Here is a 26,364-nt window from a genome sequence, read left to right as displayed (position 1 = left end):
CAGCTGTCCTGCAGCTGAGGGCGGGCTGCCTACCTCAGCTGGCTTGGCTTCTGTCTTCTGTCTTCACTCCTGACGATAATGGCTCAAATTTAGTGAGCTGTTTAAAATGCTGTGGAAGTTGTAAAGTGTTAGCCCAGCGTTCTTCAACAGCCCCATTGAGAGAAGGGGTCTGTGCACATCCCCTTGGATCTGGGCCCTGGGGCAGCTGGGTGCACACGGCTGGCTGGCATGCGGAGGCTGAGGACCCGGCGGTTTCCTCCGCATCTTCTCGGGACACTTGTCCTCAGAGCCTGGTCCCCACTCCGTGAGGACGCCCGAGCTGCCTGGGCCGAGGCCTAACAGAGGAGCGAGTGCCGCACCGTCTTGAAAGTGGGTCCCCAGCCCCAGGCAAGCTGTCTCAGCTGACGCCTCCCGGAGCAGACAAGGGCTGCTTCCACCGAGCCCTGCCCGGAACTCAGTCAGGAGTGAAACGAATGCCTTCTGCTGCTTTAAGTTTAGAGGGTGATTTGTTCTCCATTAATGATCAGTTGCATAATTTCATTTGTATTATAACAGTGTTACTATATGAATTATATGACGCACCTATAAATACACATATATTGCTGAAGGCACAGTTTAGAAATAACAACTCATGTAGATACGCAAACGCGCAATTTCACCTGACCCTCCCGGTCACTTTTGAGAGACGTCCCTATGCACAGGCTGGCAACGCGCCCACAGCCGCCCAGCTTTGGTAGGGAAGCCAGGAGTCGGGTTGTAGCTGATCGTAGACCAGGCCAGAGTTACCTGTGTGTCTGCTTTCGCTGTGCGTCGCCTTCACCTTGCCACCTAAGGTAGAAAGAGGCACACAAAACCGGGTCGTTTTCTAGATGAGAGATGCAGGGCGGGGTGATAGCCCCAGGCGCACACGTGCACGAGGCAAAGACACCCCTGGGGCTGGGGCTGGGGCTGCCCAGTTCGGGAGCCTGCAGGAGAGTCTCCAGGCAGGGGGCGGTGGGTTTTGTCCACTCTGTTGCGTCTGTCCTGCTGCCTTCAGTCCTCATCTGCACATCACTGGGTAGCTGCCCCTACTGGAAGCCCTCAGGCTGAGGGTCACCGGGCCAGCTTCCCCTCTGTTGCTTGAAATAGCCCCGTGTTTCATTGCGCGTGTAGAGGAGGCGCCTGAGGCACTGCGTTGTGATGGCTTCTTCCCCGGTGCGTGGCAGAGCCCCGCTTGTCCCCCCCCCCTGCCGCGCCCCCCCCGTGAGCCCCTCTTGCTTTTCCAGTCCTTGTCACCACCCTAGGTCTTCCCTGGAGACTGCCCGGGCGATCTTTCAAACAAGCAGAGACTTCTAAATAGCGGAACCCGCGCTCCTGTTCCTCCAGTGGGGCAGGATTTCTTCTTGTGAATGGAATTCTTTATTTCCGACGTCCATAAATCACAAAAGTTATAATGGGAGCTGACATGTGACCATGTAATGTGGACATTTTGCACTTTGGATGTTTTGGAAGCAATAAACTCAGGCCCTGAAGTGCTGAGTTGTGAGCAAACTCAACAGCCCTGCCTGCCTCGGAGGGTGGATTAACTCGCTTAACCCGTACAAGAGTCCCGTGGAGCAGGTGTTGTTACGTCCCCATTTTCCAGGTGAGAGAGATGTGGCTCCCAGAGGTTATCTGACTTGTTCAGGTCACACAGCAGAGCTGGCCTTCAGTCCCAGGGCCTCTCCCCACCATCAAGGGAGAAGCCTGTCCGTCATCGTCTCTTGACTCCCAACAGGCCTCCAAGGTTGTTGGGAGCCACGGTGGCCCATGGGGACACCAGAGACAATTGATTCAGTGGTGGAGGCACATGGCGTTGAAGCCACACCCACCAGGGTTGGCAGTGAATCCAGCTCCGACGGGTCCTTGCTGTGCAACCTCAGGCGGAGTGCTTGCCCTCTCGGTTTCTTCACCTGTAAGCCCTTCATAGATTTTCTAATCACTTAATCCTTTAAGAGGAGTTCTACCATCACCCCTGTTTTAAAGATGGCGAGGCTGAGGCATAGTCGGGGAGGCACCGGCCCGAGCTCACAGTCGGGAAGCAGTGGAGTTGGGACTCAGACGCGGGCTCTCCGACTCTCAGGGTCTCAATCCTGGGTTCCTCGTCTGCTTCTCCGGGGTCGGCAGGTCTCCGTGGGTGCAGGCAGACGTCTCCTGGAGCCGACATGCAGTCTCGAGGGGTGGCTTTGAAGCCGTGTTTGCTTTCTTCCTTTCACCTTTCTGCAGTTTATTTATTTTATTTTAAATAAGCCCTATCATTTGTGTAATTAGGAAAAGACTCAACTCATTTAGTTTGGCTCTCTCCCAGAAAACGCCAGCTGCATCTTAACAAAGGTCAGAGGCCCTGAAACATCAGAATCAGGTTCATCTGTGCGCAGCTTCCGTCCACATTCAGGTGAAACCAATTTTCCTCAGTGGGTCCCTGCTGTTGTCCCAACAAAAACGGCGGTGGACAGCAGGTGGCGCTGCCCCCTCAGAAACAGCCAGGGGCCGAATCCCTGGGACCGTTCGGATGCTAGGCTGCCTCCTCTCCCCGGGAAGGTCCCTTGCCCCGAGCTCTCTGCCCAGGGAAGGCTTCTGACCGTTTGTTTGGACAGAGATGGCCCAGCCCTCCCTGCCTCACCCCAAGGTGTGACCACGCAAAGGTGTTACAGCAGGGCCCAGAAACAGGGCGTGCCGAACTGTGGGGCCGGCTTTGGTGGAAATTTCCAAACACAGAAACGTCGTCTCCTTTTCCAGGGGACATCTGAGGACCCGGCACGCCCTGCGGCCGTGAGCCCCTGACCCAGCAGGGCTCCTGGAGCCCGTGCCTCCTCCCCGGTGGGAGGCCATGGTTTTAATGACGTAAGCCTGGGGAGGCTTATCACCACCGTTACTCCTCATACCACACTGTCCAGCTGCAGCGTTTCTCCCTGGGCTGCCGCCCCAGCGACACAGTGAACCACGGGAAATCGGCCGCAGGGCACGGCCTACACCCGGCCGCAGCGCCTCTGTCTGCTCTGGACAGGCTCGCCCTCCTCGGCGTCCTCAGACAGCCCGCGCTGTAAGAGTTGGAGGGAGGGGACCTCGGTGACCGTGCCCACACGGGGGTCTTGAACAGCACCAGCTCTCTGCCTCCGCTGGGGGCTTGGGCTGCCTTGGCCTTGGTGACGTTGCCTCTGCAGGGGTTGACGCGAGCGACCCCAAGTGTCCTGGTGCTGGAAACGGTGCGCTGGTCTGCGGACCCACGTCCGCAGGGGTGTGTCAGCCGCTGAGCCTTGTGTGGTCCAGTGGCAGCGGGTAGCGGGCACTCAGTGTCCCTGAGAGAGTGACTCTGTGCCACATTCTTCCTCCGTCCTGTGTTTCACGCCCACGGTATTTTACACTTGCAGCATCACTTGTTCCTCTTCCCCTGCCTGTCCCCGAAGCACAGAGACCAATGCAGTTGTTAAGGGCCCGTGATTTGCCTTGGCCTCACAGTGAGTCAGTGCACCACCGTGAGTGGACGTGGCCTGCCAGCGGCAGATGCTGAACAAGGGCCTCCCTCCTTAAAACAGCCCAGAACTCTGAGCTCTTGGTACCCAGAAGATTCCAGAGGCAGAGCAGGAGGGCGCAGCCACAAATACTGCCCCTGCTGGCCTCTCTTGCCTTGAGCTTCAACTTTTGTTTGAGTTTCTCTCTGTTGGACTCAGGGGCCCAAGGAAGTGAAGGGATCTCTCATGGAGGTCCATGGTGGGAACCTGCGAAAACCAGGTCCACTGGCCCAGAGAGGAGGTGAGAGTCAGGGGTCTGGGCTGGGGCTGCTAGGAGAGCCTCCCCACCCCATCCAGATGCAGGCACAGGGGTGTCAGAGGGAGCCCAGTCCCTTGTGCCGCCACCCCCATCGCCACCTCCCCAGCAGAGGCCGGAGCCTGGCAGAGGCTGGATCACGGACCACACTTCCGCGTCCCTCTTCTTTCACTAGGCCTCACGGCTGGAGGAAAACGGGTGTCCGGGAGCCATGGGGCGCAGTGGGGTTAGGGACATGGGCTTTGGGGTCAGAAAGTCCTGGGTCTGAGTCCACATTCCACCTCTTAGCAGCAGTGTCTTGATCAAGTCCCCGAACCTCTCTGATCTCATTTCTGAATCTGGAATCGGGGGCAGTAAGTTGTAGGACCTGCCTAAGGGGGCTGCCGAGAAGGTGAGCAGAGGTGGAGTGTCAAGAGGACGGCCGCGTGGCCAGCACAAGGCGCCTCCTGCAGGAACTCGAGCCCTGCGTCTGCTCGCCTGGGTGCCAGGTGCCCTCCACCAGCTGCTGTTGAGAGTCACGGGGCTGGCTGGGCCACTGGGCGGGAGGGGGCAGCAGAGGCCACAGTGAGGCTCCTCCACTGGGCCTTTCTCAGGAGCCCAGAGAATGCTGGAGGAGAGACTCTAAACTTAGCACCCATCAGGACCACCTGGAAATCTGTGAGCCTGTGGGTTCCCGGGTCCCGCCTCCAGAGATTCTAATCCCAGTGACTCGGCAGCTGCCCCTGCCCCCATCTGCGGTTGGAGCCGACACCCCGAGTATCTCTGATGAGGGCAGTTCCTGGCCCGCACTCTGAACCGCCCGCAGAGGTGAAGCCCTTGAGCACAGGGCTAGGAGATCCTGGGGAGGGTCTACGTCGGAAGCCCCGACGCAACCCCACGCTAGAATTCCACCTCTGGAGCCACCTGGGACGTCTTCCTGCTCCCTGGGAATGGAGGGAAAGTCAGGGTGCGTCATACTGGAAGATGGGGCGTCCAGTGGTTCCCAAGCCGGATGCTCGAGTCCCTGAGCAGGAGGCCTTGTAGAATATGGGTTCTTGCAACCTGTCTGACACCCACCCCACACTCTAGGGGAGGAGGATAAGAAGTGCATACATCTCATGGCCATTCTTGGCTGGCACCCTGGAGCTGGGCTGTCCTCTTGCCCCTGACGGGTGCCACCTCACTGAGCACTGAGGTGAGGAGAACCGAGGCTCCGAGGTAACGTGTCTCGCCCAGGTCAAGTGGCGCTGGAGCTGGGACTCTACCTCCATCTTTGCGCTGCTTCCAGGAGAGCTGCAGGTGGGGGGCCAGGCCTTCAGTACCCGTCCACTCCCCTCCCTGTCCCTAGCCCTCCAGCCCCAAAGGGCAAAGAAAACGGCAGGACCAGGCAGGCACTTTCCCTTCGGGAGCACGCACCCTGAGTGCCGCCGACTGGTCACCAGGCCTGCAGCTCCTGTCTGCCAGGCACCGGGGAGCCAGGACACTGCGCCAAGGCACCGCTGCTGCGGCCGCCGCTGCTGCCGCCGCCGCTTGGGGCTGCGATGGCCTGCAGCCGAGCTTCAGCTGTGTCCCAGCCGTCGCTCCCCCCACCCCCGCGCAGAGAACTGCCACGGGAGGTGTAATCCACGAACAGAAACCATACCATCAACATCCTGGCCGCTGCCCCACCTCCTGGCCTATTGTTTTGGGGAGCAGTCATACCCTTGGGGTATTTTGACTGCGTTGCTCCAGGACAAACCCCCTAAAGATGTGTGCAGAACTTTTGAATTAATGCTCTCGAAAATGTCCCTAAGCTAGGACGATACCCCTTTATGCACCCGGGGCGTGGGATTTTGCACGGGACTCAGACGCGCGTTTGCATTTTAAGCTGGTAACTTGCGCAAGCTGCGCGCGCGCTTTTGTGTCGGCGCCGGTGGTGGCGGCGGGAGCTTCCTCCCCGCGGTCCCTGTGCGTGCGAGCCAGGCCAAAATGGGCCTTGGGGAAGACTCGAGCGAACGCGCTCTTGCGCAGGGGCAGCGGGCGGCCTCGTGGGCCTCGTGAAATCTCGGTCCCGGGCGTGGAGGCAGTTATGCCTGTAGAATGTGGCCCTTTCGGGTGTGCCTGGAGCCAAACCCTCCCCGCGGGGAAGCGGCTGGGCTTTGCTCTCAGCCCCAGGCCCGAGGCAGGCCAGGCCCGTCCCTGCCTCCCACCTGGCCTGGCCGGGATGTCAGCGCGCCCCGGGAGATCCTGCTGAAATGAAGGCGCTCCGGGGGAGATGAACGGGAGACCGGGGTTCGCCGCAGCCCCCCACCCCCCGCTCTGGTCCAGCGGCGCCAAAGCCACGTGCTACCAGGGCCAAGGGAGTGGGTGCGGGGGCTGGAGAAGCTGCCCGAGAAGACAGGGAGCGCGCCGACTGGGCTGGCATTGGGTTTCTCCTAATCAGCCCCACTTCCCCGGAGCCTCCATCCTAATTGGGGCGCGGGCTCCGATGGAGGAAGCCGGGGGGCCCCCCTCCTGCCTGCCTGCCTGCCTGCCTCCCTGCCAAGGTTGCACTACGTTCCTGCACTGGAGGCCTGGGGGCTTTTCTCTGGGCACCGATGGGAGGCCGGGGTGCGGAGGGGTGGCCTCTGCCCCGGAAGACAGTGCCTCCTCCGCCCTCCATGAAGCTGCTCCCCGCCCGCTGCCCGGGAGACCCGGGCCCGCCGCTTCGGCCGCCCACGACCCCGAGGGACGGAGTCGCCAGCTTTTTCCTGTGCCCTTTATCTCGGTTTTATAGACAGCTGTTAGTTTGGGGCATTAATTGCCTGGGCGAGTTTATTGATAATTTTGATGTAACAGAGCACCGGAGAAATTGCCCTCACGTCCAGAATGTCAAATTTGAGAAGAACCAGGTTCAGAGGCTCACGACCCCATGATGCGGAGAAACTGCGGTGGGTCTTGAACGGCTGCACCGACAATGTGACTTTATTGTGTTTGTTTTCCTAGGTAGCTGGGAATTGGAATAGAAAGAGGGTCAGTAGGGGAGACAGACTTTTTTAAATGGATTTTTCCCCTAATGATTTAGGGGGAAATGTAAGCAGATTGGAAACATGCCTATCACCTTGCTCTCCCACCAACAGCCTTCTTCCTGCTCAAATTCTACTCGCTTCTCCATTGGGGAAAACCAAGTGCAGGGCACACACACACACACAAAATCCTACCAAAAAAAAAAAAAACCTTAAAAGATGTTCCATGATTTATAACAGCTGGAATATGGGAAAAGTAAAGTCTGAAACTCAAAGTATAATTCTCATTGGCCTTGGAGTGGCCAAAACCAAAGTGTAAAATATTTTACGTATATACGTATACACACACACACAGACACACACACATATATATGTTTTTCCCCTGGGAGAGGGACAACTATAGTTTTTCTTTAAACGTTTGCTTATTTCTTTAAAACAAGAAATGACATTTAGAGGGACAGAGGGCTCTTCTTAAAAAACAGAAGCCAAGAAAAAGAGTTACTCTTGTCCAGATTTCACTTCAGCGTGAAATGAAGAGTGAAAAGAGAAGGATTAGCCAAGAAATAAAAAAGAAAAACGTATTAAGAATCATCCATACTTTAAATTAAAAAAAAAAAAGGCTGGAGATCCCAGGCTTGTTTCTGTCTGTATTTGGAAGATATTCTGCAATCCCAATAAAATACTCATGCGATTTTATTTCTAGTTGATACAATATTAAAGGCCATGTACAAATGTTATACATTTTTATTTTTGTTCTTTTTTAGGAAAAAATACACAAAAGGCAAAAACATCCTCAAATTGTCATTTTTATACAGTGCAGAAGGAAATTTAAAATACGTGTCACAAACGCTGCACCCCAGCAGCCAAAATACTAAAAAAAAAGGGGGGGGTCCTTCATTTTATATATATATATATATTTATTTATATAAAACATATGGAAATTTGTCTTTACACAGATCGGACTTAGTTTCAAATTTACAATGGATACCTAAAAAAAAAAAAAAAAACTCTACGCGGCAAATATTGCCAACAAAGTTACACCATTAATACTGATAAACGGAGGAGCCTATGCGGTGTTTCGATTATTAGGGAAAGAAAGTAGAATAAATAACAGGATGAGCCTTGCTATCGTTTTTTAAAAGTGCCTTAACCTTTCTGCGTCACCGCAATCCTGAATCGGAGCGCTCAGCGGGCCTTCCCGGTCCCCGCGGCGCCGTGCTTTCCTTACTCTCCCACCAGAAGGTTTACAGTAGAGATCAGGAGACAGCCAGGTCTCGGGAGAAAAACACCCACCAAAAAAGTCAAAATAAAGTTAGAAACCAAACCAAAAACACTGAAGAGAAGGAAGGAGAGGAAGGCGGAGGGGGACGGCAGCAGAGGCCCGAGAGCCGCCGCCTCTGGGCTCCCTCTGGTTTCTTTCCTAAGACGAGCAGTGGCTTCAGAAATGCAAGTTACTCGCACAAGGATCCATCCACCTGTGGTTGATTGGAGGACTTCTGAGGTGGGGAGGGAGAAGGCGATTTCTTGCCCCCCCTTCCCTGCAAAAGATGGCTCTGAAAGGAGACGCGCATTCCAAGACATTCTTTCCAAAAAAAAAAAAAAATTAAAAATAAAAAGATAAATACTCAACCAAAAAATAAAAGTATTTGATAATGACGGTCTCACGTTTGCCTTTCTCCTTCCCCGACTTTCGCCATTGGAGGGAAGAGGGGGAGAGACCTCAGCAGAATGCTTGTTTAGATGTTGAGGGTTTTTCCCCAACACAGCACCTTCTCAGCCCGTTTCAATAGGATCAGAAATAGACATTTATTTTTCAACAGCTGCAGTCAGGTCAGGCCCCACCATCACCATTTTAAAGAAACTGTTGAGGGGGTGGCGGGGAGGTGCCCACAGCGGGGCTCCGTCTTTGCCTTGGGGATTCCTTTCCCGAATAATCCGCTCGGGGAGGGGTCAAACCCTTTGCTTCTGCCGACGGTTATACCTCGAAAATAAAGCAGTTTCTGGCGATGGGTTCCGAAGTCCCAGTGCACGGCCAGCCCCTGCCCGGAGGGCCCCGGGGGCTGTGGCCTCACATCACGCACGGCTTGATGTCTTGGTAGGTGACCTGCTGGTGGTAGTAAGAGCCACCTCCGGCTGAGTGCATGGACGAGGATGCCATTGTGTTGAAAGAGAAGACGAACTCCTTTCGGTCACACATGCTGGGCGACTGGGAGTGATACCGCGGGATGCCTGCAGGGCAAAGGCGACAGGAAAGGGGACGGGAAAGGGTTAGCCTCGGAGGCCAGGGTTCCGGGTGGAGAAGCACCTTTGCCCGAGGGGCGCGCGGGGCAGGCCAGCCCGGCTCGGGCGCAGGGCTGGCGGCCTCCCCTCCGCAGCACCTCCCCACGCCCGAGTTCCCGGTCTCCGTAGGGCCGGCGCCCAAAGGGAAGATCCCCAGACACCGGCAAGGATCCCTGCTCCCCCGAGTGTCCGCTGCCTGGGCCTCTCCCACCTTGGACACCGAGCCTGGGCCGGGGGCTTCCAGAGGCTGACGGGGAAGCGGTGAGAGGGGCCGAGATGCGCCAACAGAGAAGGTCCAGCGGCCTCCACTTTCAGGGCAGCCTGGGGCCTGGGCCTGGCGCTGGGCAGCCACCTTCCAACCCCAAAGGCTGCGGTGGCCCCAGAGCAGCCATCCAGGCCGGCAGGGGCCAACACAGGGGCCAAGGGGGGCTTCTCCAGAGGAAGGGCCCTCCGGAGAACTGAGCCTCTGGGAGAGCTGGAGCCCACCTGGAGTTTGAAGCCGCCCAAGCTGGGCGACCCCCGTGCAGAGGGCCCCTCCAGCCTCCAGGCCCGGCTCCTCCCTCCCACGGGCTGCTGACAGCTGACTCCTGACAGGCCCCTGCCTGGATCACTCCAAGCTCTTCTCAGAACCAGGCCCAGAAGGCTGCCAGGGGGTGCCGAGATGGAGGGTTCTGCTGTGCGCCTTCTTTCTTGGAGGATTGGGGCTGGGGCGGTACCTGGAGACCTGAAAACCTGGCTCCTGAGAAACAGTCTGTGGGGGGGGCCTGCAACTCTGACCCTCGATCGGGTCCCCTCCCTGCCTCTGTCACCACAGAACGCCCCGACTCGGTGTTCGCGTGCCCCAGGCCTGACTGCTGAAAGGCCGGGCTCTGAGCCTCTGAGCAAGCGTGGAGCCCGGCCGGCCGGCTTTGGGCCTAACTCTCCCGTCCTGCCCGGCTCAGAGCAGAGGCGGCTCTGCCGCAGCTTTTCTGGGGCGACCGGGGAGGGCGAGCCAGCTGCCCGGGGCTGGGCCTGGCTCCATCCTGGGAACTTGCTGAGGTGTGGGGGGCTGAGGGACCCGAGGGGACTTCGAGTATTGGGGTCTAGTAAGTCTTTTTGGTGAGGCTGGGGCCTGCCTGGCCAGGCCGGGGCAGCCCGCAGCTGGGAGTCGAAAGTGCAGAGGAGAGAACACGACATCTTAGTCTACACCGGGGGCTCCAGGCTGCACTCGCCCCTCAAATGGGGAGCTGATGCGTCCCCGCGCCCCCACAGAAGGGGCCCCGGGCTGTGGCCCTGGGCGGTGGGTCAGCAGCTTCTGGGGGCTGGGTGGGCAGCGCACTCACAGAGGTGCTCCCCTCAGGACTGGGACCGCTCAGCCTCCCCACTCACCTTGCAGCTCAGCTGGGGCGTTGTGGCTGTTCTGGTGCAGATACGGCTGGTCCAGGGAGTGCGTGGAGAGGCTGCCGGACAGGGGGTTGGCCGCGGGGTTGCAGGGGGACAGGGGCTGCTGCTTGATGTAGGAGGCGCCGCTGTTGAGCGCGGCGGAGGCGGAGGGCGGCCAGGCGGCCGCGGAGCCTGAGTAGACAGCGTGGGGCTCCATGACCCCACCGGCGGCCGCGGGCAGCAGAGGGGAAGCAGGCACCGAGCCGTCGTGGTGCGGGTACTCGCCGGCCGCCGCGGCGCCGCAGCTGCCCATGTACGAGTGGCCGCCGTTGGCGGGCAGGTGGGGCACCGAGTGGCCGGGCAAAGCCATGCCGTCCACGTTGCCCGGCAAGTGGCCGTTCATCATGCCCAGACCTCCGTCCAGCGCCAGGCTGTTGGGCGGGCACGAGAGGCCGCCGGCGGAGCCCTGGAAGCTGTAGGTGTCCGGGAGGTGGTTGAAGCCGAGCCCGTTCATCATGCTGTACATGGGCTTGAGCGCCTGGCATTTCCTTCGGAAGCCGCGCGGCCGGCGGCGGAACGAGCCCTCCTCGAACATGAACTCGCTGGCCGGGTCGATGGTCCAGTAGTGGCCCTTGCCCGGCCGCCCGAGGCCCTTGGGCAGCTTGATGAAGCACTCGTTGAGCGAGAGGTTGTGGCGCACGGAGTTCTTCCAGCCCTGGTAGGAGCCGCGGAAGAAGGGGAAGCGGCTCTGCAGGAACTGGTAGATCTCGCTGAGCGTCAGGCGCTTGGTGGGCGAGCTCTGGATGGCCATGACGATGAGCGCGATGTACGAGTAGGGCGGCTTCTCGGGGCGCCGGATGCCGGCGTTGGTCTTCTTGGCCTTGGACGGGCCGGACGACGCGGGCTCCATGGCCGCGCCGCCTCCCCCGCCGCCGCCGCCGCCGTGCGGTGGCTGCTGCTTCTCGGGCGCCGAAGACATCGGGTGGCTGCTGCCGCCGCCGCCGCTGCCGCCGCTGCTCTGCGCCGCCGACGAGCCGGGAGGAGGAGGAGGAGGAGGAAGAGGAGGGGGAGGGGGGGGGAGGGCGAGGGGGAGGGGGCTGCGCGCGCGGGGCCGGCTGCACCTCTGCCGTCATCGGCGGCCGCTTCTCCCGAGCGAGCCTCGGCGCGCCCTCCCCCGCCCGCCCGCCCGTCCTCCCCGAGGAGCTGAGGGATCCGCGGGCGGCTGGCGCGGAGCCCCCTCTCTCTCCAGCTGCCTCCTCCCCCCACCTACTCTCCTCCCTCTTTCCCTCCCGCCCTCCCACAAGGGAAGGAGCCGAGCGGAGGCTGAGCGCGGGCTCTCTGCAGCCTGGGCGGAGGCGGCTAGGAAGCCCCCCACCGGCTTTTGGGGGGAGGCACCACCTCTCGGGCCAGTGGCCGTGCGCCCCCGCGGGGAGCGGCGCGCGGTCCCCACCACCCGCCGCGCTCGGCTCCGAGGCTCCAGCCGAAGCCGCCCTCTCCGCCTGGTCTCTCGGCGGCGTCTCGCGGGCCGGCGGCGCAAGACCCTCCCGGAGTCCCCTCCCCTCCCTGCCCCCCTCCGGCCCCCGCGGTGGTGGGCGCTTAAAGGGCCCCCACCCTCACCTCCCCGCGGCCGCCGGCAGAACCCGCCCCGCCTCCACCAACCTGGCGAGCAAGTGTTAAAGCGCCCTCGGCCCACGGTTCAGCCCAGCTGCGCGCAGGCCCCCCGCCTTCCCTGCCCGGGCCGCGCGGAGGAAAACGCACCCCGGGTCCCGGGCCTTCCCCGACGCGTACTGCTCGGTGGCAAATCGCAACTGCAGTGGCGGCCGTGGCCGCCGGGCCGTGACCATCGCGGACGCAGCCGCTTCGGCTACGGGTCCCCGCGGCCGGCGGGCGTGTGTTCCCGCGAGGGACCGCCTACCCACTCTCCCCGCCCCGGGAAGGACTGCGCCGCGCCCGGGACTTTTCGGACTCGCCCAGCGCCGCGCGAGCGGGCGGGCAGCCGGGGGAGCCGAGCGCGGGCGGAAAACGAAAGCGCAGGGCGGGTCGCTGCCGCTTTGTCTCCGGCGCCGCGGGCCGTTCGGGGAGCGAGTGAGAACCTCTGGCCTTGCGGGGACCGACACCGCACGGGCTTCCCGAACAAGCGGCCACGCTCACTCACTCACTTGTGCACTCGTGCACACACATGCACACGCGGATGCACACGCGAACCCGGTGAATTTCGCAGACTCAGACGTGCAAGCTCACACCCACGCGTCCGTTCCCACTCGCGCGCCCACGGCGCTCAGGCACGTGCGCGCCCACCCGTGCGCTCGCTCACGCGCGCACAGAGGGCCCACAGGAGCCTCAGTTCGCACCTACCCCCACTCATGTGCACACCGGCCACGCTGATCTGAGCTCACACATAACTCAGTTGACACCCCCCCCAGCGCGCGCGCGCACACACACACACACACACACACACACACACACACACACACACACACACACACACACACACACACACACACACACACACACACACACTGAAAACCCGCCACCCGCCTATCTGGCCCCGCAGCCCCTGCGTCCCCGCTTCCCAAGAGCAGGTTCCGATTCCTCGCAGATGGTAAAGGCCCTGGCAGGAAGTTTATACGGCTCAACGTAAACACGTTCTGGGGGATTCTTTAATAATAATAATAGAGAATTCCGCGTGCGCGGGGGGAGTTGGCCTAATGCCCCTGTGGGCTCGGCCTGCCGCCGCCGCGGGGGCCTCTGACATTGAGCGCCAGGCCGGGTTCCGGAAAGCAGTGTGCGCGGGCGGGGAGCGTGGGCCCGGGCGGCCCTCGCGCGCCGGGCTGCCCGCAGCGGGGGCCTCGCACGCAGCCTGACGCCGCCGACCGCCCGGCGCTGGGGTGCGGGCTAGGACGGGGCAGGGGGGACGGTGGCGCCGAGCGCAGGATGGCGCAGGAGCCGGGCGCAACGCCGCACGCGGGGAGCCAGGTGAGTGCGGTTCGCTCGCAGACTCCGGAGGAGGGAGGCGAGGGGTGTTTTCGCGGGCCGTCGCGAGGAGCCAGGACGCCGCGCCCCGGCGCGAGCTGGGGCGAGAGGCGTGTGCCGCCGGGCTCGGAGTGCGGCCCCGCGGCGCTTTTCAAAGCCCACCGGCCTCTCGGGTTCCTCGGGCCTCCGTGTCAACCCGCTGACAACCCCTCCTCGCTCCGACGCCTTCAGCTTCGGCGCTAGACGCCTCGTCGCCTTCGGGGCGCCTGGCACGTCCGTGCGAGGAGCTGGGGGTCTCGGCGGCATAGCCTGCCCTGGCGGAGCGCGCTCGCGGGAGGCTAGAAAGCCAGCTTCTCTGCGCTGCGCTCTCGCTCGGCTCTCCCGGCCTCGGCTCCGCGCGCAGGCAGGGGTCGGTCGCTCGGCTGGGGAAGGGCGAGCGTGGGATGTGACCGCGTCGTGTGTGGTTGTCTTCGCGCAGGTAGACGCGCGCTGGCAGACCCACTCCCACTTCACAGAGCCCGGCCAGCATCCGCCGACCGCAGGCATCCCGAGCCCCGCGCACGGCCTCGGCCTCCGTACGTCAGAGGACACCCCTCACACAGCTCAGGCGCCCCAACCCTGCCCGCCGCCGAGGACGCACTTTCGGTTACGTGCACACACTCGTGCACTGCGCGTTCGCCCACGCACAGCCAGCCGCACACGCACACGCAATCGCACACGCACGGCCGCTCCACTCGCGCGCGCACACGTCCACGCACACGCATTCTCACGTTTCTCTCTCCATCACCGTTTGGTTTTTTTTCTTTCCCCCCCTGCCAAACGGCAGCTGCAGGGTAGGAGGCCCCGCGGCGCTGGGAGGGAAGTTCCCGAGAAGGGGTCGCTACTACCAGCTGCCGGGAGCACATCTGGCCTTTAGAAGAGAGGCTATTGGGGGAGGTCGCCCCACTCCCAATCCAGCGAGGGGTGCAACGCAAAGCCCCGAGGCTCCCAGAAAGTGATAGTAACCCCTCCCTTTCTCTCGCTCCTCCCCCACTGACAGGACGCTCCAAAATGAGGGGGCTCTATAGCGCATGAAGTTGGGGGCCCTTTTTCCAGTAGCCCCCTTCCCTCTTAGGCCCTCTCTAGTTAGGAGAGGGCTACAGATTCCATCTTCAGCTAACCCACAGATCAGTTTCCCTCATTCCTGCACATCACTGTTTTCTCAGGGGCTCCCTTTGCGGGCTCCTGTGTGTTATGGGGTGGGAAAGCTTCGGCCTTCCTGGGAGGAAGTGTGGAGTCAGGGCCCCACCTGGCCTCCACTTAGCCCTGAGGTCTAGCAGTAGAACAGACTTTGCCGGGGAAGGCCAGCAGTTGCTGTGCCCAGGGAGGGGCTGAATGGCCTCGGAGCCTCAGCAACGCGTCAGATGGAGGCTCTCCCCCAACCCCGCACCTCCACTGGGGCAGGAGGTAAAGTGGAGGGGGAATGAGTTCCAGCTGTGTGATTTGGAGGTCCCCCCCCCTCCAATTCTGGAAAGAGCGACGGCCATGGCAAGGAGGGCTTTTCCAGGTGCCCAGAGACTAAGCTTTTGGCTCTTAAGATGCCCTGAGAGGTCGCTCCTGATCTTGGCTTTGGGGGATGGAGAAACTGAGGCCCTGGCCTGCGTCAGCCAGCGCTGCCAAGCGAGCATCTCTCTGTGGTTAGCTGCACCTCCAAAGGGCTGACTGTCATCGAATTTTACCCTCCCAGATGCCTCGTTACAGGCCGAGAGTGGAGAGAGGGGGGGGTGTTTAGAAATGCTTCTGTTGCCCCCCACCCCTGGCTTTCCAGGCTCAAGGGCACTGAGACCCATCGGAGAACTGACGGTGATACAATAAGAACCACCGCCCCAAACACATGATGATAATAGGATTTATCGATTGCTGGCCATGCAGCCGGTATTGAGCTTCGCCTTATAAACACCTCTCAGATGTTCTTGATGTTTCTCTGGGCTGTGAAGCCCTTGCATAAACTGTTTAAAACTCCAACCCTACACCCACCCCTTCCAGAGGACAGATACCTGCGACATTTGTAGAATGATTTTCAAGGTTTCACCGAGTGCCTGGGGCCCACCCGTGAATCCACAGCCTCCCATCCACGAACCCAGGACTGTGGTTAAACACCCCACGGGTACTTGTTTAACCTTCACAGATGACCCTACCAGGTCAATACTATCCCTCCCTTTACAGGTGGGCTCAGTGACATTGCCTCGTGTCCTAGGCCACCCTGCAGAGGCAGGACACAAATCCAGGTCTGAGCAGGACCTGGGGTTAAGCCTCCGGAGTACAGGGCAGAGACCGTCTACGTGCAGATTCACAATCGTGTTCCGAATTTGGATCCAGCCTGCACTCTGTAGTGATGTTGCAGAAGCCGTCTGTGCATTTGTTTCTTGTCTTTTTCTGGCAGGGAGTGGGAGGGTGGGATTCACTGGTTGATTTTTCCCCTGCTTTGCTGAGATGCGGTTAACTCATTGGGTAAGTTTCAGGTGTGCAGAGTGTTGTTTTGATACATGTGTATGTTGCAAAATGACACCATCCCATCACGTAGTTACCATTTCTTTTCTTTTTTTTTGTGGTGGGGGTGTGTGTGTGAGAACTTTTAAGATCTCTCTTAGCAACGTTTAAGTATGTGATACCCTGTTGTTAGCTATAATCTTCATGCTGTAACTTAGTGTCTTCGTCTAAAAAATGGGACGAATAATGGCTTCTATCTCTTAGGGCTGTGCTGGGAGGATGGGACAAGCCTGTGCGCAGAAAGGCAGGCTCTCCAAACAGACAGAAACAAACAAAACCCCCAGGGGCCCAGCTCCAGGGACTGTCGGAGAAAACGCAGGCAGGGATTCGGGCAGCTTTCTGCTCTTAGCGCAAAGATCTATCAAGAACACCCATCCATCCCAAATCCAATCTGCGCTCCAGCGCCGGCCCCAGGAACCCCGAAATGGGGAGGGGGGTGTAAAAACAGACACGCCCGCCATGTCTCCCACTCCCCAAGCCCAAGGTATTTTTACTGGCTAATTGCTTAAGTGAAGCCGCCCGGGCCCGAGAGCGCGCCGTAACCCGAGCAGGGAACCAGATCCAGCTCGGATTGTGCCCGGGCCCGCAGCGCGGGCGCGGGCGGGGGCGGGGGCGGCCGCCGACCACCCACCGCGAGGGCAGCCGCCCTGCTCTGCATTAACGCCGGCCCGCGCCTCCCTCGTCCCCGCTCCCTCGAACCCCTTCCCGGGCGACGTCCAAAGGCGACAGAAGGTAGCGCGCGGGCCGGGCCCCAGACCAAGGTGGGCGTTTGTCAGCAAAGGAAGCCGCTTGGCTCGCGGACCTCGGTGGGGGGGGTGGGGGTGGGAGGTGTGTGGTGAAAATGCAGCCCTGGGGACAGGAGACGGTGCGGAGAAGCGCCCGAGTCAGGAGGAGAGGGCACCCTCTCCCTACTTACAGGGTGATCTGTGCACGAAATAAGTGGGGTATTTCTCTGCGGACTCTGGAGGCACCCACGTATCGCGTGTGCCAATGTGCAGAATATTGTCCAGAGAGCAAGACCTATAGACCTAGAGAGGCACCGAATAGTGCCCCGTAAGTGTGATCGTGTCAGGAGGGTGTACGCTGTAAGGCCTGTGTGCACACAATAGCGCCAGGTGTGCAAATATAACTGTTTCCTGTGCTGAAAGTTATTAGGGTGTGGGTACAGCATAGTGGCTTCCCGCATAATGAATATTTTCAGATGTGAATAGTGACACGTGTGTGCAGAATATTTGAGGGCAATAAGAGGTGTCCCGTACACCAAACATCATAAAGTGTGTATAGTACATAGCAGGCTACGCACGCAGAATAGTCTGGGGTGGGTACAGCCTCACGTATTCCGGGCAGAATATTGTAGGCTCTGCGGACCGTATAACATAGAACTACGTGGACTGTTGTGAGGTGTGCGCGTGATATAAGGGGTTGTACTGGACGCAGTGGTTTCACACGCACGTCGTAAGGTGCGCACGGCGCCTGCGCGCGCGGAGCGTCCCGGGCAGCGTTTCGCAAGGAGAGGGGTCTGCGCTGTGACGCGGTGTCTACCCAAGCGTCAGGCAGTGGAGCGTGGTGGCGTGAGCAGCACACTGTCAGTCAGGAGCTCTGCACGCAGCCAAGCTTGCAATAAGAAAAATACAGAGCTCACACATCCCACGGTTGTGGAGGCCTGACCTTGTGCCCTCGCTAGGCACCTCAAGGCCACCGCTCGCGCAGTGAGCCCCACCCTAACCCTGGGAGGCAGGTTCTGTTCTCCTCTCAGGGCCCAGGGAAGGGAGTGATTCTCCTACTCTGCTTTTGTAGTGACGGAGCAGCTGCCCTGCCCTTTTCGTGCCGGGAAGGGAGGGCTGCCCTGGGCGCGGCATGGAGACCTGGGGACGACTTACCTTCTGTGCGGGTCTCTGAGAGGCTGTGAGCTCAGAACCCTGCCAGCCTCTGTCTGCAGCCAGCACAGGAAGGACGCAGAGACAGGGAACGCAGGCGAGTGAGCAGTAGACGGGACCCCAAGTCCCGGGGAGCCCCAGTGCCCTCAGAAGGCCACTGGAGAGGCCCCTGCTCCGTGCTGCACACCCACCTCTCGGGGGGGGGGGTGGCCCTGCTTGTACCCCTTGCTGCCGGCCAAACTCTCAACTAAGGCAGCCCTGCTGTCTCCTCTTGTCGATGGCAGGGCAGATTCTGGGGTGCCTTAGGGTGTTCCTGGGGGTACCCCAAAGTGAGGAGGAGAAAGAGCCGTACCCTCTGGCTTCCCCGGCCCGGCCACACCCCCTCGGCAGGCGCAGATGGGGCTCAGAAAGGCACCTGCGGGGACCACTGGGGCCATATTTGGGGAGCCGCTGAGGCGAGGGTTATCCCTGACCCGGGTGCCGGCAGTTCGTCTCCCCTGTCAGCTGCACATTAGAGAGAGGTTCATATTTTGGTCAAAAAAAAAAAAGAAGAGCCTCTTATTTGTGCTGCTGCAGCCCTGCAGTTGCCCCTCCACTTGGCCTTTTACCCAAAAGCACGCATTTTCCATGACGTTCTTCAATGAAATATTGGACAACATTGCAGGCCAGGAATTTACAGCCTCTTCCCCTCGAGATGTTTGGGAGTTTTCTGGCATTAGCGGTGCATATACTGCTCTGAGGAACAGAGAACGCTCCGGGGACACCGCGTGTCCCGGGGCTCCCCGCCCGGTGCCGGGCCTGGCCGCAGCGCTCCTTCCCACGGGGGCACGCGCCAAAGCCTCCGATGTGTCTTTATCCCTGCTGCCTGGTCAGCTGCTCTCAAAAAGACGGCGAGGAGACGTTCACTCCATGGGGGGGGGGCTGGGAGGGAGGGAGCGTCCCCCAGATCTTGTGGGTCCTGAGCAAAGGACCCACGCGGAGGGAGGGAAAGAGAGGCATCTCCCAAGAGGTACGGCTGAGAGAAAGAAAGCGACTGGTCCTCAACTCTTCCTCGGGGGGTGGGGGGCGCCCCGCGGAAATAAGTCCTCTGGGGGTGGGGGGAGTGGACAGTGTAGAGAGAGAAGATGAAAAGGAGTGAGTATCCAAAAAAAAAAAAAAAACCCCAAAAGGAAAACATAAATTAAATTTCAAACGTCAGATATTTTCTATTTCTCAGGTTCAAGGGGGAGATAGAACAACACACACCACCTTCGGGGAACGGGGGGTTTCGAAGAGGGCACGATGAGGAAATGAGGGCCAGGCCACGCAGGGGCGGGGGCGGGGGCGTCCTCAGGTTGGGTTCTTAATCAAAAGCAGCAATTTGCTCCCAGAAACCTCCCAGCGTGCCCACTCAAGACGTGCCTGTTGGTCTCCACCGAGAGCCTGTAACACGCTCTTTCCACTTAGAGGGTGTGGAAAATACGCACACAAGTGTTATCTCTAGGGAGAAAACGTAATCCGCGCAGCCCAGCGTGCCTGGGGGAACGAGGGACTTCACCTGCCCGAGCCGGAGCCCCGGGTCTGCCGAGGAAACGGAGGTGACGTGCCCTTTCCACCCCTCCGCCCCACCCCAGGTTGAGTTTGGGTCCTTTTGTGCCAGCCGGGTCGTGTCCGGGCTGCCCCAGGGACCCCCGGCAGGATTTGCACGTGGGCGTGCCAGACTTGCACAGCCTCACCGGTCTGTCTTCCGCACGATCGATGGGAGAGCCAGCTGTGTGTGTGACGCGGGGAAGGCGGCACAGCTCCCGGGCAGTCAGAGCTGAGTAGAGTGCCCTGTGGACGCAGAACAGAGGCACAGGTGACCAGGAGACACGGAGACCCTCCTCCACCCCAGAAAGACCCCAAGGTGTCTGGCCACCAGAACCCAGAGACGCCTGGTTCAAACAGACAGAGGGCGAAACCCCAGGAGCCTCAGGCGGATTGTGAGAGAAGCAGGGCCTCCCACGAAGCCTATTAAGAGGGAAGGAGAGACAGAGAGAGACAGAGGGGTGTGTGTGTGTGTGTGTGTGTGTGTGTGTGTGTGTGTGTGTGTGTGTGAAGGCACAGCCCCAGGTGACTGCACACCTCTCTCCGGGGCTCCAGCCTTGGGCAGGCAAAGGCCACTCTGACATGGAAGTTCCTCTGTGTCTAGTTTTCCGAGGAGCAGGTCCCAGACCTCAGCCCCCTTAGCCCTGGGGTGGGGCTTTCCCAAGAGAGTGGGGAAGGGTCTCTGTGAGGCCCTTGTCAGTGTCGCTGGGGCCACGTGGGAAGAAAGCCAGAGGAGGAGGCCAGGCGAGGAGAGCCTTCGCAAATGATTTAACCTCTGGGTGCCTCTCTTTTTCCTTATCTTAAAACGGGGATAAAGTCAGTACCCATCCGTGGAGCGGCCTGAGAGCCAGAGGAGAAATGCAGAAGAGCTCTGAGCACGGTCTGGGAGGGGGCTAAGGCAGGGCGATATAAATGTGAACCAGGGCAAACTTCTTAAACAAATAAATAAGTCTGTATTGAGACTTGGCTTCCATTGCTGTGTGACCCAGGGCTGGTGGCCTTACCTCTCTGTGCCTTGGTCTCCTCATCTGCAGAAGCAGAACACTGACAGTAGCTCCTTCTGGGTAGTTTTAGCAAATTGTGGATAATTCTTAGCCTGGTTGTTATTATTGGGGGTGTTCCCTCATCCCTGGTGTTTGGGGTGCTGGGGGTGAGATCCTGTGGGGCTCAGCTTGACAGGACCAAGCTTTGGTGGAGTGAACTCAAATAGGGGAATCAGCTCACCTGAGACTTGGGGCAAGTCCCTCCCCTGGGCTCTCTGGCTTGCCCTCACCCCTAGACAGCGTGGAAGAGAACGTAGCTCAACATCCTGGCACCTGCGTCACAGAGTAGAGCGTCGGGTTGGGCTGGAGGGGAGCCTCCTCGGGCCCTCTGACAGCTCAGAGCCAACTTGCTGCCTCACGGAAGGGTGATGAAGTCTCAGGTGCGCACCCCGCCCCTCCACCCGCCAGGCTTGGTCCCGGGTCACCCTCTGCAGACAACAGAGCCCTCTGAGGGCTCCCATCCCGCTTGGGGTGGCCTCTGGAGCAGGGGCCCGGCAGCCAAAGGCCTGGGTTAGAATCCCACCTTTCTGCCCCGGCTGCTGTGCGGCCCGTGCACAGCTCAGTGACCTCTCTGAGCTCCTCTTCTCATTTGCATGATGGTGAAAATAAAGATATCCCCACCCTCGGGCCTCTGTGAAGACTAAATAAGAACAGCGTTACCTTTAGAGAACGTCGAGCGCCTGCTGTGTACCAGCACCGGGCTAAGGAGCTGCTGTGCTGAGCCCATCTCGCAGACCGGAGAGCAAGAGGCAAACGGCGAGGGCTCCATAAACGTGGCTCGGTTTGAGACACTTCTGTCCTCGTCCCGAGGGCACCTGTCGGGTCCCAACTCTGGGCTGCCGTTGGCAACGCCAGGAAGAAGAGGGGAGACTGTTGGCTCCTGACTCGGAGGCTCTGCTTCACGTGCCCCTGGCCCCAGCTTCCCACCCTGCGTAATAACGACACAGAAGTCTCCAGCCTTCTGGGCCCTGCCCTGTAACCCCCGCGTGGGGTAAGGGGGCTCCGAATCACTTGCACCACACCCGCCCCAGCCCAACCCCACCGGCTTCCTGGCACTGCTCCGCAGCAGCCCGGTTTCTGAGAAGCGCCAGGGGCGAGAGCGGCGGGGGCTGGCCTGGGCATCTGCGCTCCTCCAGGGCGGCTGTCTTGCTGGGAGTGGGGGCTTATTGAGACCCTCGACTGCCCTCCCGCAGGATGTTCAGGGAACGTGTTCATGGCCACTCTTTTTGTGGAGTTGAATCGGGGCAGGAGGACTTGGGGAAAGGCAGACGTTGGAGCGCCCCGGCTGAGCTCCTTGGGGACCGATGGGGTCCCCGTCCCCCCAGGAGCAGACCTCCAGTGGGATCCCTTGGCGGGGGTGGTCCTGACCAGCCCAGGCAGCAGGTCTCAACCGGGGGGGGGCAACTGCAGAGCTGCCCCAGCGCCGACGCTCCTTGCTCCCTGCCTTTTAAAATGCGCCGTGTCCCTTTAGGCTGTACTTATCTTTGCATCTCAGTCAATGCTCACCTTCCTACCGGCGGCTTCCTACCCCGTAGAATTTAAAAATCAAAGGGAGGTGCAAAGATAAAGTAGTCGCTCACACTTTCTGGTTCTTTGATTTTGAAACATGTTTTCTCAATGCTTGAGATACACCAAGTCTGGGAACGATCTGATCACACACAGGTCCCAGCATGGGTTCGTTTTTAAAACTAATTTCCTTGGGGCACTTGGTTTGCATTTAAGTACTTCATTTCTGTACTGCAGCACCAGGTAATTTTTATCCTGGGTACTTTTCTTAATAATTAGAAATCAATTACATGCAAAAAAGTCTATATAGCCCTGACGTGGGAAGACCCGCTATCTTAAAGAGTGTAAACCTCTAAGTATTTTAAACATTTTGTTATATTCCCAAGGTCAAAATCGATCTTTTTATCTCCGTTCTCCTCCCACCTCCCTTTTTCCTGTTAAAGTTTGAGAATGAGTTAGGTCCACGTGGCAGCTGCAGGCAAAGCTTCCACGAGGTCACTCCCACCCCACCCCGAAACTGGGCGAAGACCCATTTAATTCGCCATGAAAACTAACTCATTAGGAGTCAGATTTGCCCCTTTTAAGAGACCGGTAATGAGTATCCTAACACCCCCTTCGCCATCGCCTCCACGTTTTCTCCGCGGTTCTTGCAAAGCAGCGCTTTCTGAAGAACGTAGCTGCAGGCTGGCCGCCTGCCCTTCCCCGCCGCCTACCTGCCCTAACTTCTTTCTCTCTCTCTCCTTTTTAAGCAGCCGAGACTCCCTCTGGCTTTGCGAGTCTGATTCGAGCACTGTCTAGCCGCCTCCCAGAAAATAACGGCGGAGGGCTGGCGTCCGGCCGAGACGGCGCCCTCGCTCGCGCAGGAAGCCGAGAACGCGTTTCTCTCCGCGCGGACCCGGGCCCGAGGCCCCGGCGGCGGCGGCGGCGGCGGGAGCTGGTTACGGCCGCTCTCGTTCTGCGACGAAGCAATTATTTTCGCCGTGGTTTGGGCTAATGACGGGTTCTGCTTGCTTGAACGCGGTGTTTATTTTACCTCGACCATCCCCGGGGAGGGGGCGTGCGCCCGAGCGCGGGACGCTGGAGTTGCAAATCCCCAAACTCTGGGGCCGGGGTAGGGGTCTTGGGAGGTGGGGTCAGCGAGCTCCCTTTTCTCGCTCGTTTGGCCCTGCCCGGCTGGGAGCCGGGTGGTGGGTGGTGGGTGGGGGTGGGGGGGGACAGGATTCAGCCTTCTCCTGCGGGCGTCTAAGCGGAGAGGCCGGGGGCTGGGGCACCGGGGCGCGCCCGGGACTCGCGCTCGTGGAGAGGCGCCTTCTGGAAGCGAAGCAGGCGCGCGTCTCCGGCCCCGCCGCCTCCCTTTGACCGTGGCGAGGACCGCCCAGTTTCGGATGCCGCGGGCACTGGGCGCACGCGGGGAGAGGGGCGGATAGGAAGGGTCTCGGCGCCGGACTCCGGATGCAACCTAGGGTGCCGCTAGAGGGTGAGACGCCCAGGTCAGACTCTAAGGCTCATGAAACTGGGGTACCTCGAAGTGGCTTTTCTTTCTTTCTTTTTTTGTTTTTTTCCCGCAAAACCGGGAAGTGCCCTTAAAGTGCAGAATGGCTTGGGACGTGTCTCTACGGGTAATGGGAAATAGCGGAGCCCAAAAATTACGTAGTCACGTTAGGAGGAAAAAAGAACACCACAGGTCTACTCCTTGGACAATTCCAGCCAGGTTGTTTGGGGCCTGAATCATACGGGGAACTGGCTCCGTTCTTGACCTGCCTGTGCCCGCAGAGACGGAGCCGGGAGCCGGGAGCCGGGGCCAGTCGGGGTCTCCAAGACCCTGTCGATTTTTAATTCGTGCGGGTGCGGGGCCCGAAATGGGGTTACAGAGCGGGGGTGGCAGAGAGCGAAGCTGAGACCCACGACTCCGGGCTGACTCTCGGGGAGCTCTGATCCGGGGCGGGGCGCGCGGGAGGAGATCCCCGCTGGCGCAAGGGCCGCTTGCACGCGCGGACGTGCGGGGTGGAGGGGCCAGGACTGCGGGGACGCGGGCGCGGGGGGCCGGCGCCCCAGGAGAGCCGCCAGGTGGTCCCCGCGCCCGTTTACGCGGGCGGCAGAGGCCACCCCATGTTAGGGCTCTTCCTCCACCAGGAGCCCACCCCCGGCCAGAGGTGCCAGGCGGCAGGCCCCCCCGCGCCCCCGCCCCCGGCTCCTTCCCTCACCCGACCAGGCGTCCAGCCGAACGGAGGCCGTGCGGGTTCCAGTTCAATGAGCTCGCTGCGAGGCCGCGGCCCGCGACCACCTCCTCCCGAAGTTCGGGCCGCGCGGGCGAGGGCGCGGGCGGGGGCTGGGCAGGTAAAGAGGAACCAATTTGCCCCGAGGCTTTATCAGCAAGTGGCTTAACTAGGAATTTACATTGACAACTCAGCACCTCCGTCGGGACTCTGGTGGCGGCCGGCCGGGATGACAGGCTGAGCTGTGGGGGGCCGGCCCGAGATCCCGGAGGCCTCAAGCTTCAAAGCCACCCAAGGGCGGCCTCCGCCCGGGCCCGCGCGCCGCGTGCATGGCGCGGACCCGGGCGCCCCCGGCGCGCCGCGAGGGCAGGGGTCCCGGTCGGCGGGCGAGCGCGGGCCGGTGGGCGCTGGGCCGTCCTTCCCGGCAAAGTAGGTGGCCGTGTATATTTTTGTTCAAGTGGTGTTGATGTTAATGAAAAAAAGGGTGGAATTACAAACAGCCCGCCGATGGAGCTTCAGCCGCCGGGGCCTCGCGGTGCTCGCATCGCAGGTCCAATCAAAGGGCGTGCGCCCTGGGCCGCTCGGACTCTTAGCGGGACCCCGTCCTCCTTCTTCTAACTGGGTGAAATTGTCATGTCTCCTCCCCCCACGGTGCAAAATCGGGACTCTGTTTGTTATCACCCCCCACCCCGCCGCCCCCGCCGTCCGCAGTAGCACAATTAGGTTTCTGGGTAAGAAAAACCCTAATTTAAGTCCTTCAGCGCCCCTTTCCAAGAGCGCCCAGACAGTTCCTCTGGGACAGTCACAGCCGGGGTAAACGCAGCCTCCAGCCTCCCTCTGGCACCAGCCTTTTCTCCCTTGTCTCTTTTCTTTTCAAATAATATAACCACCCCAGGCTTTGACGTTTGTTTCCTGGCCCGGATGACTTTTTTTTTTTTCTGGGGAGAAGCAGTTGGCTTTCCAAAGGCCACCCCAGTCCCCCCACATCCCAAGAGAGTCTTTCTCCTCTCTCTATCTCAACACCCAGTGCCCTCTTTTCTCCCGTTGGCTCAGAGGACGGCATGTGCTGGCTTTCGCCTCCGTTTCTTTAGCTGAATGAAAACTGGAGTAGGAAAAGCAGGACCCCGCCGGAGAGATGCCCCGGCCCGCAGCCACCAGGAGGGTTTCCACTGCTCGGGGCGCTGCGGCGGCCGTGGCCGAGGCCAGGCGGGTTGGACCAGGGCAGCGGGGCTGATGTGGGCCCTGCACCCCTTGGGGGTCACAGCCGTGCGCGCTTCCTCCTGGAAACACACCCCCAGCCCCTCTCCAAACACCGGGCACCGGGAGCCTGGCAGGTGTGTAATCCAATGGAGAATTCAGGGCCTTGTCTAATCTCCTAGAGGACATTGGGCTGGGAGATTCTAGTTTCCCAGTAGATGCCCGCGGCTCTTCACCACGCTCTGCCTGTGTAGATGTTGTGCTCCCACCTTCTGGGATCGGTTCAGCCCGCTCCCAATCCTGTGTGCAGGGTGCTGGGCCGCTGCAGATGCCAGGCAGTGGCCTGGAGAACACCCTGCCTGGGCTTCCAGCCTGGTAGGCTGGAGCTACCAGCAGCATCCGGGAACCACATTCCCTGGTTCTGAATCTCTGCTTCCTGGGTACTACAGAGTCCACAGAAAATACTCAAATAGGCTTTGGAGGCCAGGCTCACCCCGACTCAGCAATCCGCCTGGCACCCCAGCCGTAAAGAAGTCGTGGGAACCAAAGAAACAAAACTCTTTCAGGAAGAGAAAAATAGGGAGATGATTACTTGGCCCTTAGAGTGGTGCAGGTAGAGCCTTGCACAAGGGAAGGAGCAGACCCTGGCGACCTTCCCAGGGCTTAGGTCAAGCTGTTGGGGGGTGCGGTTCTTAACTCAAGACCAAAGGATCTTGGGGTGGGAGGTGCAAAACTAGGTGTGTGGGTGCCTGTTGGGGAAAAGCAGCCCACAGCTTTCAGTGCTGTGCAGAGCCCCTTACATACTCCCTCCCGAATGAGAACCACCAAGATCCAATAAGTTGGGCCCAAGTCACAGTAATTGACACTCCTTTCTTTCAAACAGTTGTCATTTGTCAAAGCCCTCCGTTCAGCTGACACTCCCTTGATGGCTCTTGTAGCCTTGACATTGAGCAGCAGAGAGAAAAATCCAAGAGGCACGACTGGGTGCGCCCCGCACGGCCACGGGCCGGAACCCGCCCCCTCTCCTCGGGGCTCGGAGATCACAGGCCACGTTTTCCATGCAGAA

General features: G+C 60.1%; 1 protein-coding gene across 1 annotated transcript; it reads right to left on the bottom strand.

Moving 5' to 3' along the window:
* Window positions 1-7,377: 7,377 nt before the first annotated feature.
* FOXF1 (forkhead box F1) lies at window positions 7,378-11,407 on the bottom strand. The gene is made up of 2 exons (XM_059043903.2): window positions 10,398-11,407; window positions 7,378-8,978 (listed from the first exon to the last, which is right to left on the bottom strand). The coding sequence occupies exons 1-2, from the start codon at window positions 11,368-11,370 to the stop codon at window positions 8,818-8,820; spliced, it is 1,134 nt and encodes a 377-aa protein (XP_058899886.1). The 5' UTR covers window positions 11,371-11,407; the 3' UTR covers window positions 7,378-8,817.
* Window positions 11,408-26,364: the final 14,957 nt, after the last annotated feature.

This window comes from Kogia breviceps, chromosome 18 (genome assembly GCF_026419965.1).
Source record: "Kogia breviceps isolate mKogBre1 chromosome 18, mKogBre1 haplotype 1, whole genome shotgun sequence".
Lineage (NCBI taxonomy): Eukaryota > Metazoa > Chordata > Mammalia > Artiodactyla > Physeteridae > Kogia > Kogia breviceps.
This window is presented reverse-complemented; position numbering and strand designations above follow the sequence as displayed.

Coding starts and splice junctions, on each gene's coding strand:
- FOXF1 (XM_059043903.2), bottom strand. CDS start 11,370: ATGTCTTCGGCGCCCGAGAAGCAGCAGCCACCGCACGGCGGCGGCGGC. Junction 8,979..10,397: donor CGCCCCAGCTGAGCTGCAAG/GTGAGTGGGGAG, acceptor TTTGCCCTGCAG/GCATCCCGCGGTATCACTCC.